At 43.3% G+C, this 22518-nt stretch overlaps 1 protein-coding gene across 1 annotated transcript in view; it reads left to right on the top strand.

Moving 5' to 3' along the window:
• MTMR2 (myotubularin related protein 2) overlaps positions 1-22518 on the top strand; it is a gene marked incomplete at both ends in the record, with an annotated part of 61833 nt that extends 39315 nt beyond the window's left edge. The window contains 13 exons of the mRNA XM_079539326.1: positions 270-345; positions 3397-3491; positions 3682-3792; positions 5786-5887; positions 6707-6790; positions 13180-13329; positions 14115-14303; positions 15509-15694; positions 16556-16762; positions 18291-18383; positions 19876-19989; positions 21276-21452; positions 22357-22518. Of these exons, the coding sequence (XP_079395452.1) occupies positions 270-345; positions 3397-3491; positions 3682-3792; positions 5786-5887; positions 6707-6790; positions 13180-13329; positions 14115-14303; positions 15509-15694; positions 16556-16762; positions 18291-18383; positions 19876-19989; positions 21276-21452; positions 22357-22518 (1746 nt within the window). The remainder of the gene's footprint in view (positions 1-269; positions 346-3396; positions 3492-3681; positions 3793-5785; positions 5888-6706; positions 6791-13179; positions 13330-14114; positions 14304-15508; positions 15695-16555; positions 16763-18290; positions 18384-19875; positions 19990-21275; positions 21453-22356) is intronic.

The raw sequence follows: 22518 nt of genomic DNA, 5'->3' as shown, positions 1-22518 counted from the left end.
CGTGTGCTGCTGGGGCACAGCCTGCTCGAGCTGCTTCTCCTTCAGGCATCTTCACCTCAACACTTCTGCATGGCCCAGTGGCATGCTCAGAGGTTGCAGGACTGAGCCGTGGTCTCATGTGCTTTGTGTTGACCTTTCAGAGGCTGAGACGGTGCCTCAGGATCTTTGAATATTTATTGTTCTTTATGTCGTTGGCTTGTTGGAGATAGGGGTAGACTTCTCATTTAATGAAAATATTATCCATTTATTTTTCTGCTGCTTTTGTGTAGGTCCTACGAGAGACTAATAAATTGGCAGAAATGGAAGAGCCACCTTTGCTGCCAGGAGAAACCATTAAAGACATGGGTAAGCAAAGAATACATTTCTTACTGTTTGCTTGACCAAATAGAATATCCATAGAGCAAAATACTTTGTTGGTCAATGACCAACAGTAGCAAATTGCTGATGTTTTGAGACCCCGCAGGTTGTTTCAGCAAGACTGTATTTTGGAGGGTTCCTGGAGATCAGCATTAAAAGTGTTTTATCTGTTGGCAAATAACCAAGCAGTCACGTGAGTCTGTAAGGCCCAGGTGGGTTTCAGAGTGCAGAGTGAGACTGAGCGTATTAGACCTTCCCTTGGTAGCAGCTCTAGTACAACCTCTTTCGTACCTGGTATCCACGTTTGCACAAACAGTGGAGGAATTTAATGCCTTGAAGGACCCTGTTTATCAGTTACACATTTGTGGAAATCATAGAAACATATGAGGACTAAGGTCAAACAACTGGACATTATATATATATGTGTGTGTGTGTACATGTGCAATGTAAGTGGAATTGATTAAGGCTGAGGGCTGACCTAATTGCAGCCTTTTAGCACCTAAAGGGAGTTTACAAACAGGAAGGGAATCAAGTCTTTGAAAGGGTAGATAACTGCAGGACAAGGGGAAATGGTTTTAAGTTGAGGGAGGGAAGATTTAGATTGGATGTCAGGGGGAAGTTCTTTACTATGAGAGTGGTGAGGTGCTGGAACAGGCTGCCCAGAGGGGCTGCGGATGCCCCGTCCATCCCTGGAGGTGTTCAAGGCCAGGTTGGATGGGACCCTGGGCAGTCTGGTCTGCTATTAAATGGGGAGGTTGGTGGCCCTGCCTGTGGCAGGGGGGTTGGAGATTCATGATCCTTGAGGTCCCTCCCAGCCCTGGCCATTCTGTGATTCTGTGATTCCTTAGGAAACCAAGCTAATGTAAATGTGAGAGGTGGTGTGGCTTTTAAGTTGGCAAGACTAGTGTTTGAGATAATGCCGAAGATTCCTTACCTGGGAAACATTTTTCTAGCACCTTTTCCCTTTTCTGGGAATTTCTGTTCTTTTTCAGGTGTGTGTGCACACTCCTCTTACTAGTAGTTTTTATTTTTTATTTGTTTAGAATATATAGAAACTGCTTTTTCAATAATGAGAACTATAATGGAGCAGCCGGGCAGGGTGCTCTCACCCTTATTATGAGTTTCATGAGTCTGCTTTTAAGCTCTTGTCGATGCACTCTTTGGATAGAAGTGATTAATAATCATCAGTAATGAAACAAACATTGGTTTAATTAGAGCTGAAGCATTTTGTGTTTAATAGCCCTTACAATAGAGGCATTTCATTTTATACAAATGAATAGTAAGGTTGCTAGCATATATATTTTAAACCAGAAATTCTCTGCTCCTTATTTTGCTTCAGACTTGCCATTCCTCTTCCCTGTTCCCTGGAACTTTCTAGCTGAGGCTCTGAAGGCAACCAGAGCTGGGTCTGGCTGCCTGCCCACTGTTGATTTTTAAGGATTCCTCTCCATATCTGAATCTAGAGAGTCAACAATGCCTTTATAGAAGCAGAGCTGATGTGAGGACGAGATGAGTGCCGTAGAGTAAGGCAGTGTCCCTCCCTCCTTCCAGACTGAAACCTATGGGATAAGGGTGGATGAAATTTGGGTCCCTGTGACACTTCAGCTGCCTCCCACTGGTTTGCATGGTGGCTGTCACCTGACTGGGAGGTGAGCTTTCTTACTGCCTTCTTGCAGTCCTTGCAAAATGGATCCCTTAGGGTTTGTAAGCCTAAGGTTATTAAGATGGGCTGGGGGTTTTGTTTTCTTTTCCAAATTTCATGGATCTGGCAGCTGTAGTCTGTGGGTCTCCTTCTGAAAGGATGTCTGTGTTTGAGGAATATTGCTACCAGTTGGTAATAGCATCGCCACAGCACAGCCAGCCCACTGTTCAGTGACAGAAGGTGTGACAGGTCACTGATGGGTGTTGGTAGGGGGGAACAACTTGAATGTTGGCTTTTTTAATTGATATAAAACAGAAGGGCAGTTAGAGGAGGTGTTTGCTGTGGAAAACCAGCAGCACCTCTTTCCTTTTGCCGGCGCAAGCGAGAAACGTTTGAGGCCTTTTACGAAGGGGACTGGTTTGAGTCACCGTCACTCAGGTTCAGAAATAATTGAATTGTTGCAGAGTAATTTGATCGTTGGGTTAAGGTTTAACATCACTGGCAATTGGGTGCTATATGGATTTTTGGCTGCTGGAAGTCACTGCAGCTCTGCTGGCTTCAGTCAGGGCCATTAGCAGGGACTGCATGTTGGGTCTGACTCTGTGTGTAAGGGTGTGAAGGAGGACCTAAGCATCCTAAAAGCCATCTGCAGGAGAACTGACTTCTCTTGGTCTCAATGGCACAAAACAGCTTGCTGGCAATCATTTTTTTTTGTGCAGATATTTGTCAGTTTCAGATATTATGCAGTTAGGCAGGAATTGTCTCTTCTCACACACGGCGTTCTCTGGTACTGTTACTGCTGATGAGACAGGAAGAGTAAATAGTTGGCATCAAATACTGACTTTTTAATTGTGTTCTGTGCAAATGTGAGATTCCAGGTATTGTACTTGCCTTTACTTTGATTTATGCCCAAACTTTTATCTTCTTGACAGAACTGAAACTTGCATGTTAGTTCTAGGCTAGCACACCCGATTAAGCTTGTTTTCATTTCATGCTCTGGAGAGAACACCCTGAGTATGTTTGTGAATTTTACTCTCATAAATTAACCATGAAATTCACCTTTTCTTTCTTTTCTTTCTTCTCTTTCTTCTCTTTCTTCTCTTTCTTCTCTTTCTCTTCTTTCTCTTCTTTCTCTTCTTTCTTTTCTTTCTTTTCTTCCTTTTCTTTCTTTTCTTCCTTTTCTTCCTTTTCTTCCTTTTCTTCCTTTTCTTCCTTTTCTTCCTTTTCTTCCTTTTCTTCCTTTTCTTCCTTTTCTTCCTTTTCTTCCTTTTCTTCCTTTTCTTCCTTTTCTTCCTTTTCTTCCTTTTCTTCCTTTTCTTCCTTTTCTTCCTTTTCTTCCTTTTCTTCCTTTTCTTCCTTTTCTTCCTTTTCTTTCTTTCTTTTTTTTTTTTTTAAAGCTAAAGATGTTACTTACATCTGCCCCTTCACTGGAGCCATCAGAGGAACCCTTACTGTTACCAATTATAGACTGTACTTTAAAAGCATGGAACGGGTAAGCCTTTGTAACCATCTGCTTCTGTGGGCTGTTCAGACTTGAGGACTTAGGTGTGTTTTGGTTTGTGGTTTTTAGTGTAGTTGTGTGTGAATGATAGCTGTATGTTTGGGAATATAGGCATAAGGGAACAGGAGCTGGGATTTTCCCCCCTCCCCTTTTTAAACTCACAAATTTCAACTGTCTACAGGACCCTCCTTTTGTCCTAGATGCATCTTTAGGTGTTATCAACAGAGTGGAGAAAATAGGAGGTGCTTCCAGTCGTGGTGAGAATTCCTATGGACTGGAGATTGTGTGCAAGGTAAACATTTATGTTTTACAGTGAGAGAAAGGGAAAATGTATTTTAAAAGATTTTCTCTATAATATTTTAAGAAGTTCTGGAAAACCTGTCAGTATTATTTCATGCACTTCAAAAATATCTGATTTTGAAAGTCACTTCCAGGACTCTCTAGCTCCACTCATTAGAGATGAGATCCAAACCTTTTTTAAGGCTTTGTGCTAGGTAGCATCTTTTCATAGCGGAAACCTAAGTCTGTATCACAGTAGTGCAATCCTCAAGTCTTTCACATTGCTTACCAGGACATCCCAAGAAGACTCTACTCATTGTGCAGTATGGGATGCCTTCAATGCAATTGCACTTCAAGAGTAAAAAAGGGGTTCATGATTCTCTCAAGGTCATTACTTTGTGTCCAGCTGCTGCTGTGCTTTGTGGTGAGGAACTGGAGAGTAACCTTCAGCTCCCCTTGAGGCTACTCTTGCATTTCTTTCAAGGTAGTAAATTTTTAAAGTGTGCCTCTCAGGAGCTGTTGGAGTCATTGAAAATGCAAACTGTAGTGGAAATAATTAGTTCACCTCCTAGTGTTTACTTATTGTAGACCCCAAAGCAGATAAAGGCAACATCTGTTGTCCTAAAATCCATACCTCCTCTGTTCACCAAGGCACAACCCCTTTGCTTTTTTCAATGGCAGCTTGGGGAGAGCTAGATTCTGAACCTCGAAGGTCTTAGGATGTTACTTTCTGCTTGAGAGCAGATGGATGCATGAAGATGAGTCCCAAGCAGTGCTGGGCACTGCTGTGATTTTGAGGCACCAGGAAGCTAAGCAGACTCTCAGGCTGTGGGCACGCTGAGTCACAAACAGTTGATATAGCCTGTACCCAATCACCCAGCTGCTTCCTCAGCCTACTGTAGTCGTAATCCTCCAAGGCTACCATGGGGGTGCCTGTGCTGGCAGGCCAATTTGTTCCCTGTTCTGCTTTGGATTCTTTGTCCTCAGCCGTGTTACCCATATGCAAACTTGCTTACACAGGCAGGTTTAGAAGGAACTGTATTATTTCCCTGGATGGGAAACTCAGGCACAGACTAAAAGATAGATTTCTTGGTACTACACAACATACACATATATTGCAGCCCACTTGGCCCAGGGAATGCACAGCAGTTTAGTACGCATAGAGCTTATGCATTATGAAATTTTGTGTGAGACCTGTCACTTCATCTCAGTCTTGTTAGACAGTCTTTGCCATTTTCCTAATTCTCTGACTTACTGTTCCATCTTCATGTACTTGACCTTGATGGTTCACTTCCTGCTGGTGGCTGTTAAACTGTTTACTACAAATGTTTGAGTTTGTAGACCTGAGTGGAAAATGATGGCAGTATAGAGATGCTTTATTTAGTTCCTGAATTTAATTTTGTAGATGAGTACAGAAAAGATGTCCTGGGTTACCCCTCGTTGTGGAAACTGCTGCCGTGCAAAGTGGAGGAGTTCTCAGTGTCACTCAGCCTTCTGAGTGCTCTGAGTTGCAGGTTTTAAAGGGAGCTGGCATTTGTTACTTTGCACTATCAAAGTAGCTAGCTGGGCTTCAGCTTCCAACGTGCAGTAGCTCTATGGAGATGCTCTGTGAGACTGTCCCTTCCAGTAGTGTTCTAGCACAGCTCAGCTTGGGAGCCCAGCAGGAGCTGTCTCGCAAAGTCCTGTCAATCTGAGATAGTCGTCCATAGGTCTCTCCCCTAGACTTTTAGCAGGTAGGGAGCTTCATTTGGAGGCAAGGTACTGCCCATGCACTCCCTTTACTCCCTTGTGCTTATGGCAGGCTTTGTGAAGGCTACAACAGGTCATCAAGCCAAATCCAGAGCTGCTGTATGACACTGATCAACGTGCAATACTAAATCAGTACTGTAAAGAACATCATGATAGAACATCATGATGTGACTTTTGTTTTGAATGCTGACTTTTGGAGTTCTGTTGGATGTTAAAATGGTTTAAAACCTACAGTTTGATTTCCTTTTTTTTGTTAGGACATTAGAAACTTAAGATTTGCTCATAAGCCTGAAGGGAGAACTAGACGATCCATATTTGAGAACCTAATGAAATATGCTTTCCCAGTTTCAAATAATCTTGTAAGTATGTTTGGTTTTATTTTGTTTCCTTCCCATGTTGTTACCAAAAGGTGCACAGTGGCAGTGAACTGTTTTGTTGAGTTTCACCTCCCAGGTGGAATATTCACATGATGTGTTTTATGTTGAACGAGATGAAATGCTGGTTTTAAACCTGTCTGAAGATTAACTCAGTCAGAATTGTATAGAAAACAGGAAAAGTCTACTACCATTGGGCTGGGTTACTTTGTTAATGAAGAATAACTTTCGATTATCCTCATAGTGGATGTAAAATATGCCAAACACAGTGATATCCATCAGAGGTTTACAGCTAATGGTGACTGCACTGCTTCCAAACCTGAAATGCAGTTCATCTGTTCAGTCATTTTGTGACTCTGCAGTTGTTGCTTCAAATACTGATTGAGTCATACAATCACTGGATGGTTTAGATGGGAAGGGACCGCCTCTGGATCCACCTGATTCAACCTTCCTGTTCAAGCTGGGATACCCATGTTGCCTGGGATCATGATCATGGAAGGATCCAGTTTTTAATATGTAGGAGTGTTCTTGCACAAGTAGTCTTTTCTTTCTCTCTTATAACAGAGTTCTTTTGTTCATGAAGTACTGGGTGATAGACAAGAAAGACTGGGGTAGCTGGTGTAAATGCTGTTGAAGAAATGACCTCCTACAGTCAGCGTGTTGATCTTTTTAACAAAACCTTAAAAGAAAAGTAATACAGTGGGGGGGAAAAAAAGGACCCATCAAGGATTCTTATTTTAGATGTTAAGCATCCTGGAAATGGACACTGAATGGGCTCTTAATGGCACATTTTCTTTTTCTCAGCCGCTTTTTGCATTTGAATACAAAGAAGTTTTTCCAGAAAATGGATGGAAGGTGTATGACCCTATTTGGGAGTACAGAAGACAAGTGAGTATTGTGTCATACCCTTCCTCATCCTCTCTGTTCTTCAGAAGTGAGGCTCTGTGCAGCAATATAGAATTACAGGTTGTGTAAACAGAGAATGATCCTACTGACAAACGTCTCGCAGACCGGAATAGCACTCTGTTCTCCATAGTGCAGTGATTAATGATGGCAGTTTTAGGGATAGTAGCATCCACTGATGAGAGATTATTCAGGCAGCAGAAAGATGACTTTAGGTTTTGGTAGGAAAAAAGACTATTGCTTTGTCATCAAATTGTGCTGGTGGTAAGAAACTGACGTTGGTATTTTGCACTTGTGGGCATCTCATTGTTGAGTTTCATGCCTCTATTCTTGCTTCTATTAGTTTTAATTATTTTCAGCTTTCTCTAAGATATCTCAAACAAGAACTGGAAGGGGGAAACAAATCTAAGTGTAGAATGCCTTCATTTTTCTGGGGAGTCAGAGTAGAAGGCAGTCTGAAGAACAGACAGTTTTAATGTGTCCAGAATAGACTGGTCAGAGGGTTTTAATGAGCACAAAGTGACAGGCTGTCAACTAGAAATACCAGGCTAAAAAGCTGAGTGCATCTCCCTAGGAAAAAAAAAGACGAGGGATTTTTTTAATTTTGTATTTTTAACAACAAAATAGCTCTTTTCCTGCAGTGTTCAAATTGAGGAAACAGCAGTTTGGTGATGATTCTGTTCTGGATACAGTAAACTTTTGCTTCATCCAGATCTGTCAGGATAAAGTCAATTTTCCTGGGTAAAATGAGGTCGTGTACAAACATATAATTTAAAGCTTTATTTGGATCTTTCCCATAAAACAAAATAAGACAAGACCTATGTCCCAGTGTTGTTCATCTGATTCCTGACATCTGAAATCTAAAGAGGGAATCCATTTTACTAGCTTTAGTCTTCTAAAATCTGGGCATGCTTACTAAATTGCCTATCTGTGCCTATCATTAACAGATGGGGAGAGAGAGCTTCACTGTTGGAGGTGATTTGTTCCCTTCTAAAATAGCTACCTAAGATAGATCGCTGTCTTCTAAATTGCTATTTGAAAGTGAGATGTATCATGCCCCCACTGTCTTCACTGCAAAAGAAAAATATATGTTTTGCAGTGATACTACAATATAAAACCCCAAAAGAAACAAATTCTCATGTGATCAGATTGACTTTGATTTGTTAGACCAGATATTTGCAATCAAAATAATCTCAATTGAAAAGCATAGCATTCATTCAGCTAAGCTGCAGATAAAAAAGATGAGGCACAGAGGACATTTGAACAAAATCTGGATAGAAGAAAATAATTTCAAGTTATTAATATAATTAATTATATTAATCCAGTTTCTCAATCCTGGTGAGCTTAGAGTTTTTAGAATGTAGGCTTTCTGTTCATATTACCTTTTATACTGTGACTCTCAGTACCTTAAATTTGCCATGGGCTTGGTTGAACAGTGGGAAGATACAGAGATTTACGTGTAGGTGATTTTCAGCTTTTCTTGGCCTTTCTGCAGAGCAGATGAGACTCAGGGTCTTGGAGTCTTGAGGTAGCAATACAGCGTGTTGGTACGTTGTTGTGACATTGCTGCAACATGAGCTGCTTTTGTAATGACTTTTGCTCTTGCATCATTTTTGAGTGGACAAGAAAAGCTTAGCCTGACTGCTTTTCTGTCAGGAAACCAAACTGCTGTCCAGATGCTAACACCATCAATAATTTGCTTGCATTGATAACTGCGAAAATGAATCCAAATGAGTTTTGTTTGCAGCCATGGCCTATCTGAGATTTACACATGCTGGACCACCATCGTTCCCATTCCAGATCACACAATCTATCTGTCCCAACAGCTTATCTCCAGAAGTGACCGACGCCAGCTGCTGAAGAGGCAAACCATGCTGCAGTAGGTGTTTGTGTTGTAATCTGGCCAGGAGGAGACTTTCATCCCTTTCATTATAATTGATTTAAGTCCTGCAACATGAAGTTTTATGTCCTCTCCAAAACTTTAAGATATTTCAGTCTGTTTATTTAATTTTGGCATTTATAACTATGGATGCTCAATTTATCTGTGTGAATGTCTTAGCCTTCTTTCCTTTGTCCAGCCAGGTTCTGCTAAAGCAATAACTGCTACAACGGTAAATCAGGATTATGTCCTGAAATGGCAGCAGGGATTCGTTAACAGTGAAACAGAACTGGCATCATCTAATCAGATAATGGGATTACCTGTCTCTGAGTGTATGAATTATGATCAGAAATAGAAAAGCAGGACATGTGCACTTTCTGCAGGACCTTTTGGAATTGGTTTAAAAACTAATACAGAAGAGCTGGCCTAGGGCAAAAGCGACCCAGCGAAACAGTCAGGCATTAACTTGGGGCATGTTGGGCAAAGCCACTCATTTCCCTGTGGGAGCAGGAACACAGAGAGAGGGGAGCAAAGCAAAAGCAGAAGCCAACCACAAGGCATCCAGAAAAAAACTTTTTGATGAGGCTCCACGGTAAGATCTATGTCTGCACTGGTAGACATGGCAAGGTCTGTGTGTGGTATACATTTTTTTTCAGAAAAGTGTGTTGATATGATAGAGATTGTAGCAATTAGGGGCTTACTGAATGTCTTTCCTTACTTTGCTGCTAGTGTTCTTGGGAAGGATGGAAATATGTAACTTATTAAAAATCTGTGATTGTGTAGAACTATGGGGAGTAATAAACAACCTGTGGAGAACAAAAGGAACTTAGAGAGGTTTGGGATTTAGTCAGTAAATGGAATCACATGTGGCAAATGAAATTTAAAACTGAAATTGCTCCCTGATTTTTATTACACGCGGGCTGGCAGAGTATAAAACAGAATTGCAAAGTGAATAAGGCTCAGTTGAAACCAAAAGGCCTTGAGATGCCTTTGGAGTAACTTAAAGCTTTCGTTTTCCTTAACAAGGTGGGGAGGATTTGGAAAATATTACAAGCGGTTGTGAAGCTGGAAATGTGTGATGTTTCCCTGCAGAAGTCTTGCTTGTCTAACTCTATGCTCTGGTCTTAAGTACCACAGAGCCACAGTACAGGGCTGTGGTTGCTGCTTTCTGAAAAAGCATATAGCAATGAATAATTTAGAAGAGAAGCTGGAAGTACCAAGCGTTAGTTCAAGCCAGAGTAGGAAAGGTAAAGCTTAAGAACGGAGACCTACAGGGGAACATTGGGTACATTTCGGAGAGGATAAAGAGAATTGAATTGTTAAATGTCCCATGTTTTAACTGCAGTCCTGCTTACGTGAGGTATATCTCTGCTGCAAAAAGGATTGTCACTTCCCTTGTGCTAAGGGACGACAGTGTGGGCTGAGCACACAGCTGGAGGGACCAGCTTGGCTCTGGCAGCTGTAGCCTGTGTTGGTGCAGGTATGTGCGTGAGCTGAAATGTTCAGCTTCTTGATATCTCCTGGGCCAAATCCATTTTGGGAGAGGAAGGGCTGTAGGTAACTTAGGACCCTTCTTGCCGTGCCTGCTGCAGCTGCATGGGCTAAGCTCAGAATCAGTCTGCTAGGTCTAATAGAGAGAGATGTCTTGCAAGGACCTGATGTTTTTTCCAGTCAGTGAAAGATCATCATGTGTTTAAATTTAAACACGCGTGTATGCTTTGCAGGGTGCTGATTTCAGTGCTGTGCTGGCTTGTCTTAGCCATTGTAACTTGCAGATGAAGTGAACCCAGTCTTCTCAACACGTAGGTCAAGTGATAACTGAGCCTGGGTGATGAAAGTAAGGTGTGAATGACTAGCCAGAGGGAAATTGAGTTTTCTTTGTGCATGGAGATGACACAGTGACTGTGTCTGTATGGTTGGATGATGTGGCCATAAGGAGTGCTCCCGAGCACTGCCTTCATTGCAAGTTCCAGGCGTGGCTTCAGTCATTCTTTTGAGTGAGTGTATTTGAGCATTTTTCACCATGCATGAAGAGGCTGTGCCAGTAGACTCAAAATATAAACTTACTGGCTAGCACTTGGATTTAACTAACTACTGGGCTGAGCATTAATTCTTACTCCAAAGAAGCCATCAATGGAGACTTTCTTGGCCAGGCAGGTGTATGTGAGAGAAGAAGGTCAGCCTATCTGCACCTTCCTTGGTTGAGTCGCTGTTGCTTTCTTCCACCAGTAATGCCAACACCAACACACAGGATGACTGAGTTGTTGGCCTTCGAACAATGGCTGCCCGCTTGTTTTTTCTTTTAGGATTTTACATCTTTTCATGGTGGTGTTATATCTCTTCAAACCATGAGTTACCAGTGATCCCCATCTCAACAGTCTTCTTTCCGTATCTATAATTTTATATTTCTTATCTTTCTGTAGATTTTCTCACAGCACTTCCTCATAACTCTGCCAGTCTGAGCTACAGATGTGCACTACACCCTGGGAGAGGTGACTTTGAGCCACGATGGAACAGAGTCGAGAGAGGTTTGGAAGGCCAACCTGCCTTCTCCCAGACCATTATTGGGTACAGTTCAGAGGCTGCTGCAAGCCAAGGATCACAAGTAGACTTACAACTTACCAGTAAACAGTGAAATGCATCTTATATGAGGAAATGCCAGTGTGCTTTATATTGTGTTTTTTTCTATTGATTCCAGCTGGAAAAATTGCAAATCTGAAGCAACATGAATAATTGCACCACATTGTAGCGAACGTCCTGGGAAGATGCAAGTTCAGCTCTCTTCCAGACTACTTTGCTTATTTCTGCTTGCTTCGAATCCTTAGGGGAAGTCACAGTCTGAATCCAAAGTCCTCTATGGGTGGTGCTGTGATTCAGGACATTCCCTATGATTCAAAGGAAATGAAAAGCTCAGTGACATGCATCCTCTTTTCTTTCTCTGGGGGTTGTCATGGATTTTCTTGGCCTGGGTTATTGCAGATGCAAAATTTCATTTGGCAGAAAAAGTGTCTGTAAGACCTTGAGCTTTGGAGGTGGCAGTTCTGGACTAAGCATTGTGCACTGAAGCCAGTCTTCCTGATGCAGTGAAGATGCTTTACATTGCTTAATCTTTTCAGTGAGTTTCAGTAGAAGATACAGAACACATTGCAGCACAGTCACATACTCATTAGGATAGGACTGAGAACAGTTTTAGAATGGGACCAGGAGGTCCCATCCTTCGTATGTACAGCAGGTGGGCCTCTGAGCATGCTGTACCCATCAGTAAGCTTGAGCTGTGTGCATACACAGTTTACAGTTTCTGCAACTTTGGTTTCAGACAGCACCAAAACCATCTTCCTCCGAGTTTTCTGTGTACTCATGATCCTGATGGTTTTGCTAATTCCTTGTAGTAGCATTTCCTTCCCAGGGTGTGCCCCAGGACCAGAGGAGGTTCACAAGCTGGGTGTGACCAGTATTAGGCACAAGGTCTGTCTCCTCAGATTTCTGAGGGTGACCTGTTCTGACAGCGTGACTCACCGCTCTGCTGGGGAACTGGATGCAGTCTGTGTGGGTCAGCCGTATGACTGCAGCTCATCTGACTTGTGTTAGATTTGTCATTTATTTCCTGTGGGAGCCATGGCAGGGGAAACCAGTCACCCGCCACCTTCCTTGAAGTGAAATACTGTTTTTAAGAACAAAAGCGTGTATTATTTTAAAAGCTGATCTCTCTCTAAGACTGACTGCCTAGCAGCCTGCCCATATGCACAGAGGACCTGCAGTAGATCTGTATTCTCACAGCCTTCTTCACTGATGCTCAGTGTCAGCACTCACCCTGCTGCAGCATGTGGCTGTTTAAATCTTTCCTTGCAGGCATTACAGTAGCAGCCATTCCATTTTGATCTGTTGCCTCTGCACATTGGCGAAACTAAGTCTACAGATTTTCAGGACCTTCACTCTTGTGCTTCAGCTGTGAGCTAGGGGTTGCTGTTCTGGATGGTGCTGCGTTGCTTCCTCCCAGGCACGCTGCGTTCAGTGGTGTGCTTGTGTGCACTCCGTGACCTCTCCTCCATTCTGTCTGGTAGCTCTGCTTTCCATCCCCAGTTGCCACCCAGCCTATTTGAGCTAAGTGCTGCCAGAGAAGTGGGGGCTGACAGTCACTGCTGACGCCCTGCTCCTCGCTCACCTGTAACACCATCGTGGAAGCAGAAGAGATGTTAAAGAAGCCCTTGGGGGACCACCTCATCTCTTGCTTCATCTGCAGCCTCTACGGTTCATTAATCCTGGACAAACCATCCTGCAGTCCTCTAATTTTCTTTTGTCTTCAGCAACCTGAGCAAAACATCTGCCCATCCAGAAAGGGGCATGAAATACAAGTTGCCAAGATAGTGCAATCCTGGGGTCCAGCTCTAAATGCCCTTTGTTAATCAAAGTTGCCTTGGATTTCAGGTCTTGGAATTTAACTGTGGTGAAGCCTCAGAGCAACTTGTTTGCTAACCTGCTGTTGTTTCCTCTTAAGGGAATTCCCAACGAAAGCTGGAGGCTGAGCAAGATTAATGAGCGCTATGAGCTGTGTGATACATACCCTGCCATTCTAGCTGTGCCCGTAAACATTCCTGATGAAGAATTAAAGAGAGTGGCATCTTTCAGATCAAGAGGACGAATACCAGTGAGTGTGACAAAAAAACCACTTTGATGTGGTTTTGTTACATACCTTTGGGCCATAAATAATGCTAAGATCAGGTTGAGTGGATTCCAGGGAGCAAATAAATGGTCAATGGATAATAAAAGTGACAGCAGCATGTCTGAGGAGTCAGAAAACAGCATTATCTGCTGGAACTACTCTTGTGAAAGAGATGCAGACTAAACAAAAAGGAGAAGATAAGATAGCTTAGCACAATCCAGACTGAATCTCAGTTCAGTTCCTGGGACACACAGTAGCCCTATTTGGTTGTTTGCTGTTGTCTGGCCTCCTGTGACACTCGAGGACAGAGGAATACTTAACAGTACTCTTAGTGAAAATGTTTATTGTTTCAAACTAAGACAGAAGACAGCAATATGATGGCTATTGCAGCAGCAACTGAAAATGTACTTTTCCCTCTCATGCTTACAGAAAATTAAATCTGTTCCAAGAGTTCTTAACTTTGACATGCTGAAACATAAGGTGAGACATAGCCCAGTGACGGCAGACTGTGAAGGTGTTTTTGTGACTCACACAACTGTGAGAAAACAGTCAGACTTAATCCTGTTCAATCACCTCTTGTTTGTTTCGACTTAGGCAGTGTAACCAGAATGAATAAGTGCAGAATGAGTAAATGCAGTACATTTGGTTCATTTGATCATGATTTAATAAAATCCAGCCTTTTGGAACCAGGTAGTGTAGGGAAAGCTCCCAGAACAAGCCATTTAATGAATCCTTATTGTCCCTCATTTCTTTTTCATTTGTTTCTGAAGGTACTGTCATGGATTCACCCAGAAAGTCAAGCAACAATTACTCGCTGTAGCCAGCCAATGGTGGGAGTAAGTGGCAAACGAAGCAAGGAAGATGAAAAGTACCTACAAGCCATCATGGATTCTAATGCTCAATCCCATAAAATCTTCATATTCGATGCAAGGCCTAGTGTGAATGCTGTAGCCAATAAGGTCAGCCTTTTTGTTTCCTTTGACAAGAGTTGTGAATCCAGTCATCTAGAACACACATCCCACCAACATTTCAAATTATTCCTGAGAATCACAAAGGGGTTTCCACTGAAAATACATACAGAGTGATCTGATTAATTAGTCAGACTTCTGTACCTGCGCTAGTATCAGTATAGAATCATAATCATAGAATCATGGAATGACCTGGGTTGAAAAGGACCACAGTGATCATGTAGTTCCAACCCCCTGCTATGTGCAGGGTCGCCAACCACCAGACCAGGCTGCCCAGAGCCACATCCAGCCTGGCCTGGGGGGATGGAGCATCTGCAACCTCCTTGGGCAGCCTGTTCCAGTGCTTCACCATCCTCTGTGTGAAAAACTCCCTCCTAATATCTAACCTAAACCTCCACTGTCTCAGTTTAAAACCATTCCCCCTTAATGCATAACTTGAAATGAGATTAAAAGGGAGAAATCAAGGCCGGAAGATGAACAGGATACTGAGGTCAGCAGTATATGACAGACAGACTCCAGCATGCTGGATTTGATGCATCACCGTTTTTCAAATCACATGATTGGAACTCTGCTTCCTCTGAGAGTTTCAGAACTCCTGTTAAACTTGATGGGAGCAGGGAATGCTCATCTCTTCTGAAGATAAGGCATTGTGATCTTTAATTTCAGAACATTACCTCGTGTTCTCTAATGTCCAGAAGTATCACTGTTGTGATATTTCTGCTGTTGTGTCTCATGCCATCACTGTGAGCCATGTTGTAATGGTAGAACTACTTTGCTGCAGTAAAACTGATTTTTTTTTAATCTGTCTTTTCCACTACTTAAGAAAGGCAATTAGTGTGTGGGATATACTCCTCTATAATAGTATGGTAAATTTGTAAATGACAGAATAGCGAATCTAATGAGCTAGCAACTTGAATGGGGATAAATGATAATTACTGAGAAAAAGAAAGCTTGTAATGTGATATTATTCAGTGAAAATTACAGCATTCATTACTGTTGCAGGAAAGAGACACAAAATGTGTCCATGTATATATTTGTACTCAATTGTAAGATAAATCCAGTGCTTTAGATAGCATAGACACTGTGCTATTTTGTCAGCTCATATTTGCTCATACAAACTATTGGAATAAAATATCAAATCTGCTTTCACTTAGTGATTTTAATGCTTTTTTTTTTTTCTTTTTTTTATTCTTCAGGCTAAAGGAGGAGGCTATGAGAGTGAGGATGCCTATCAGAATGCAGAATTAGTGTTTCTGGACATTCACAACATTCATGTCATGAGAGAGTCCCTGAGAAAACTGAAAGAAATTGTGTATCCCAATATTGAAGAGACTCACTGGCTGTCTAATTTAGAATCAACTCATTGGCTAGAGCATATCAAGGTATGCATGTCTGCATCCACTGGATGTAACTGAGTTTGTACCGTTCTGTCTATTGGGAAATGCCACTAGAGCTAACTCCAGTGACAGATCCTCAAATAATAAGAAATTTAATTATTTAAGATGAAAATTCAGTAATTTCCAATTTAAAAGCAACAAAAATACAGTGTCTGGGGATGGGGAATTTAGAAGAGATGGCAAAGAGTACCAGAGAGGGGGTGACAAAACATTGAAAGATGGTGTTTTGGAAGCATACTGTATTTCTGGGTAACATGTAACCATGAAAGCACTCCTGAGAACATAGGAGTCTGTTTCCAACCTCTCAGCTCTGGGATCCTTGCCATCCAGGTGTTGCTGCCTGGCCCAGACCAGCAGGTGTTGGGTGTTGATGCCTTCTCAGCCTTTCAGGAATTGGAGCAGAATCAAAATGAATGGGGCAGAACGCTTCAGCTTGTACAAATGTTCATCTTCAAACTAAGCTTTCTGTCCTAGAAGATGTACAGCTTACACTGTCTGTCAGTTAATACAGAAAGAACTTGTCCTGCTTCTCAAGCAATTGGAAGGCAGCAGCCATTTTGAGATACAAAATGCTCCTGAGCTGAAATCCTGACCTCTCCAAGGATGGCTGAGCTTAATGCAGGGTTTTTTTTTACAGGGGTGCCTGCATTATGGCTTAGATGTGAACACATTTTTTGTAACGATGACACCAATTTGCTGCCCTAGTTATAAAGAGGTTGGAACTGATTTACCATTCTCCTTGAGGCACATAGAGCCCTTGGTTTGTCCTATGCTGTCAGTAGCTGTTTGTCATGCATAGTTTCTTTTCCAAAGACATTTTTGTAACTTTCTTTTTTCTTGTCCCAGCTCATTCTTGCTGGAGCCCTGCGAATCGCCGACAAGGTGGAGTCAGGGAAGACATCTGTGGTTGTGCACTGCAGTGACGGCTGGGACCGGACAGCCCAGCTCACCTCTCTCTCTCTGCTGATGTTAGATGGCTACTACCGAACCATCAGGGGCTTTGAAGTGCTAGTGGAGAAGGAGTGGCTGAGCTTTGGACACAGATTTCAGCTGGTGAGTTGTGAGCCCTAAGAAAGCTCGTAACACAGAAAGCTTTTGTATACCTTGAAGGGATTTTCAAAGGAGTTTAGCCTGTTCTGTGAGAAGTCTCCCAGCTGAACTTGCAGAAGAAGGGTGAATGCTACTGCTCCTGTTTTCTGTCTATAATGGCTATCATGTCTTAACCTCCTTGGAGACAGCCTTGCTTAGATAGGAGGAACAGGAAGTATTTTCCTTCTCAGCTCCCGTGCTCAGTCTTAAACTAGCAGTGTGCTCTGGGTTCAGTATAAGCTGGGAATTGGCAAAGAGTGGGGTGTTTTGTTTGTGTTTTCAATTCAGTCCATTTTTTAAGGCTGCCTGGACGTTGTCAACAAATACCTTAGTACTGAAGAGGTTGGGGAATTTTGCAGTGGCCTTGAGCTCACATTTTCTTTAGGCACATTTTGCTTTTGGGGAAGCTTTTAATGTTTAGGCAAAAGACCAGCAGTTTGAGATCGTGGATGTGTGCAGAGGGGCAGCTTTGTGAACCTGTGACTTGGCTGTTTGTCATGATTTATACTGGGGGAATGCTACTATACACTACTGAAGTGTCCGTTTGGTCTTTGTTCCTATGGTGTTTTGATTGTAGCTGTTCTCCTGCGGTTGTTTAGTTTGGCAAGGCTAGAACAAGGTTTGTTTACAGCAGATGCAGTGGTGGTAATTTGTGTAGTCAAATGCTGTTCCCCCCCTCTGAAGAAAGTGGTATAACTGAGGCACTGTGTAATTAAGGTTCTGCTTCAGCAAAACCATTACCTGGTGTATGCACTATCAGGATTCTTACTTCCCTGTCTGTACAAAGGAGATAATGATGCTGATTTCCTCTGCTGAGAGGACAACAGTGTTACAAGAAGAGGTAACTACTTTACCTCTGTGCTCTTTTTGGTCTTTGTACAGAGCTCAGAGCTCATGGGTAATGTATAGCACTAATGTACTGTCTAATAGTAAGGAATCATGCCTCGCATTCCTGTCCAGGGCCACACAGCGTGGTCGGGGTTGGAGGCCTACTTCTGGGATACTTTCTTAATTGCATCTCTTGAGGTGGCAGGAGATGGGCTGAGTTAGTGTTTGTACAGCACTTGGAAGCTGTGAGGTGCTGTGTGACGGTTATCACCACATGCTGTGTCTGTAGGTAGTGTTTAGATCCAGCAAACTCTACTACTGAAGTAGCCAGGACGACAGCTGCAACTGAAGCAAAAAGCATTCTAATTTTTTTCCTCTGAACTTTAGCTATTAGCTGAAATCGGTGCCAGCGTAGCATCTGGAGCCCTACTCAAACAACTCGTTTTAATTTAACATGAAAATATCATCTTAAAAAAATTTCACTTCAAAGACTAAGGGAGTAGCTATCCTTTACTGCTTCACCCACTAATATGGAAGGAGCAAAATCAACTCATTTGAACCTGTTTGGATCTGTTGGTGCAGTCTTGTGTGACTGAGATGAGCCCCCGGCAGCTTCCCCATTAAACTCTGTGCATCTCATGTTCTTTGTTGTGCTCTGTTCCAGAGAGTTGGCCATGGAGATAAGAATCACGCAGATGCAGATCGCTCTCCTGTCTTCCTCCAGTTCATCGATTGTGTCTGGCAAATGACAAGACAGGTAAATTGCTGAGCAGCACGTCTGCAAGGCCACTGTACCACAGTGTGGCACAGGGTCTGGCCCTAGGACCTACACAGGCTCTCCTTCCTGGGCTTCTACTTTTGTTTTGTTGGACTCTGACAAGTGTCTTGACTGTCTCACTTTAGCAGGGAGCCTGAATGCACAGCTGTGCAGGAAGGCCATGATGTAGTCTTGTGTCAGATTAGCTAGCCAGTGGGCACTGCTTACATGAATGCTGCTATGCTAAATGTGAGCTTGTGAGAAGCATGTCACCCTGAAACAGAAAGGCAGTGTCTTCATATTTAGTGGGGTAGAGACAGACACCTCAACCACCCTTAATTAGCCCACAGTATCTTCAGAAACATGAGTAACGTGAGCTACTAACTTAAGTTTCTGGCATCGTGGATGCGGATGTTTGCTCACACTGATCCCATAAACAAACCTGCAGGGAATTTGCTCTAAAGTGACTTTTTCTGAAAACTGATACATTGCTCCTCATTGATACTTGAGTTATGGAGCCAGGAACTGCTCCTCAGTTTAGAAGACATCCCCAATGGCTAGTGGGGGTTTTCCCCACAGCTGTGTGGAACCTGGGATTTCTTAATGTCTGCTGTGATCTCTGTACTGTATTTTAAAGCCAGTGTTAGCAGTGGTCAGGCAGTTCACTGAAAAAGATAGGCTCAACATGAACTATGATGGATGAAATGGGGAAAAAGATGCCACAATATATGAAGCTGTACTGTATCCAAGCAGAGAAAGGGGGAGAATTTACCACCCTCTAAAATCACTTCTATTCTGCTGTCCTCGGCATCCTGATGGTGAGGTGAGAACTGCAGCCAGTGCAGTCAGAGAAAAGTGTTTTCCAAGGGAGGAAGGCCTCCTGCTGTTCTCTCCATCTCTGCAGTATGCTGCATGTATTCCTTTTGCCCCTTTGTGGAGCTCCAGTACTTCTCCCCATCCTGGATCTGTCTGTATTTGTATAACAGCAGCAACCACAGCCCCTATCTGTACACCTCCATTCATCCCACTGATCTGTGTTGCATGGTGCCTCTCTGCTGTGCCCTCTGCAAAGCACTCTGTTGGGCACACACGTTATTCCCATTTGGCCCCAGGGGATTTCCATTCCTTGATGCTTTATTTCACATATGCTCCAGCCTTTTGTTTGCAGTGTGGTTGAATGGTCTGTCATTGGGGGCAGGCACAGCAGAGCAAGCTTCAACTTGAAGCAGAACTGAATGTGTGTAAACACAGCGGTCAGACCTTTCATGCCTCTGGCTTTTGCTCAGAATACCTCTCTGCACATGTAAAGCAGCTTTCCAAGAGAGAAACTCTTGCTCCTGGGAGAAGCAGTTATGACCCCAAATATCCAGCCAGCCGCAGAACAGAGGCAAATGCTGTCTTAGAAATGAGAGGCAAGCAAGATCCTTACCGCTGTGGGAGAAAGTTCGTGACTGTTGTAAAATCCCAACCCATTTTCTGGTTCTGCCTGAAGTTTCCTACAGCATTTGAGTTCAACGAGTACTTCCTGATAACCATCCTGGACCACCTGTACAGCTGTTTATTTGGGACGTTCCTGTGCAGCAGTGAGCAGCAGAGAATAAAGGAGGTAAGAGCTTCTCTCTGAGATGAAGACGTGATACTGTGATTGCTTTAGCTGGCCAGATGGTGCTAAAGAAATTGCAGCTGGTTGTAGGTACTGCCAAGCCTCCATCTTAACAGCTGGGACATTCGGGGTCTTTTCCACTTTGTGTCAGCTGCTCTCTGTGGGGATGTTACATTTCAGAGCACTACCCTTTTGCTCACACTCCCTCTTTTTAGTGAGTTCTTCAGCTGCTTTCTGGTGGCTCAGCAGCTCCTGCTGTCTCCAAAGTAGTTGGAAATGCAATTTTTCTTTGACCTTTGGTTTAACATAAACTTATCTCTGGAAGTTGGTACCTTTTTCCCCTCCCTTTTCCTTTAGGTTTAAACTAACGAGCACATTATCATTCTACATACATGGCTTACAAACAGTAACAGGTCTCAGTGTGCGTTGTTGCAGTGCTTGCATTTTTCTGGGAGAGGACAGAGCTTCTAGTTAGAGAAAGAACGTGGCTCTGGGCCCTTCCATCAGCCAGCTCTGCCCTGCACTCTGATATAGGTTTGTTTGAGATTGGTTCCAGTTGGGTTGTGTGCAGCTGTGCACCTTCAGATCCATTCAGCACTACCCTGCTCACCACCAAACTGAAGTCAGGCAGTGACACTCATTCTCTCTCCTCCCCATCGATGAAGGATGTTATCGCTGAAACATTGCAGCCTAACATCCCAGAGGACAGTGTTGTGTTTGACAGCACACTGGTTAAAAAATAAAATATGAAACAATTGCTGTAATGCAGAGTGATAGCATTATACTGAAATCAGTCCCTGTTTTTTGAGTCCACAGTGCTTGAATTTCCAGAAAAGAAAACCTCATGCACTTTCCATTTCGCTGGGACTATTCATGAGCCTAATTAGTTCACTACATCAGGACTTCAGTCACATGGATTTTTCTTTTTTCTTCCTCCCCCCCCAACCCATTACTTGCTCCAGCAAGTCCTCCGGGACCTCTTTAAAGAGGTGAAGTGTATCCAAAGCACCGAGAGTTCACATGCCAATTCTGAGCTGTGTCCCCTTGTGCCGATGGCGACTTTGGGGCCATGCTGAGAAGCACAGGGAGTTTCCATGCCAGGGTGTGTGCGTGCCTGCCTGCCTGCATCCATGTGCTTCGATTCCAATAACCACATCAAAAGAAGAATTCTTTTTAAAGCTACAAGAAGGCAACCAGATCTGTATTAATGACAGGCATATGTAATGCTGTTTAAGTACTCATAAATGCTAGTATGGGAATTAAAGCCTCCTCCAACCCTTCCCTTACAGAGCCTTCCAAAAAAGACCGTGTCACTTTGGTCTTACATTAACAGCCAGCTGGAGGACTTCACTAACCCCTTGTATGTGAGCTACTCCAACCACGTCCTGTACCCTGTGGCCAGCATGCGGCACCTGGAGCTGTGGGTCGGCTACTACATCCGCTGGAACCCCAGGATGAAGCCGCAGGTACAGCCTTGTTGCAATCCCTTCCACGGATCCTGCCTTCCTTTCCCTCTGTGCTTGTACTAATACTGTCATTGTGAAGCTCAGGGCCTTTAAAGCACAAGAAATAATGCTCAGATTTAAGCTGCCACTGCTTAAATCTAAAAACAAAAGCCAGAGTTAATACACGAGCAAACGAAAAGAGCGGCAAGTAGTTAGCTGCAGATCGCCACCTTGTGAAACTTGCAGGAGCAGAAGCTGCTCCACAGCTTGTAAAATTTCATGAGGAGCAGGAAAACCATCATCTGAAGAGTTTCTTCTTCAGAAAAGAACCTGAGAACCTAAAATGTCTTTGGGTGTAGGGCTCTAAATCTGAGCTCAGGGGCTGCAAGTAGATTTCTGCCATTAAGAACCTGCTGCTTACTTTGGTTGCCTAAGGCCCAGGGGTGCAACCCTTGTTTGTGGCCTTGAAATTTTACAGCAGAACTGGCTTGCCCAAGGCAGACGCCTGAGACAAGCAGCCTGAATGTGGCCCTAAATGTTCAATCACTTTTATGTAGGAAGGGATAGAAATTCTCAGACAGTCTAACTGTAGTTAGCAGTGTTTTGCAGATCTGGAGCATTAGACACAGGAACCCAATAAGTGCTTCTCAGTACTGTTGAGCTGACTGTGTGAAAATATTTAGAAAAACATGTACTTTTCCTCAGAGTTCTGAAACTATGGCCAGACTGAGGTGCCAAGGCTGGCATCTCCCAGAAACAGCAGAGATTAGAGCTCTGTCACCTATCAAGATATACGTTAGGTTTTGTTTCGCCACTGTTATGCTACATGTGTTGGGTAAAGCAGAAGTGCAAGATCGGTGGCACCATGATGAGGTTCAGGCTTGCACACTTGCCTTGCAGCCCTCAGCTCCAGCTTTTCTTGCAGGAGCCTGTCCACAACCGCTACAAGGAGCTTCTTGCCAAGCGGGCTGAGCTGCAGAAGAAAGTGGAGGAGCTGCAGAGAGAAATCACCAACCGCTCCACCTCGTCCTCAGAGAGAGCTGGCTCTCCTGCGCAGTGCGTCACTCCTGTACAGACAGTGGTATGA

The sequence above is a fragment of the Tetrao urogallus genome (assembly GCF_951394365.1).
Source record: "Tetrao urogallus genome assembly, chromosome: 1".
NCBI lineage: Eukaryota > Metazoa > Chordata > Aves > Galliformes > Phasianidae > Tetrao > Tetrao urogallus.
Note: the sequence above shows the minus strand (reverse complement) of the source record. Positions and strands in the feature narration are given on the sequence as shown.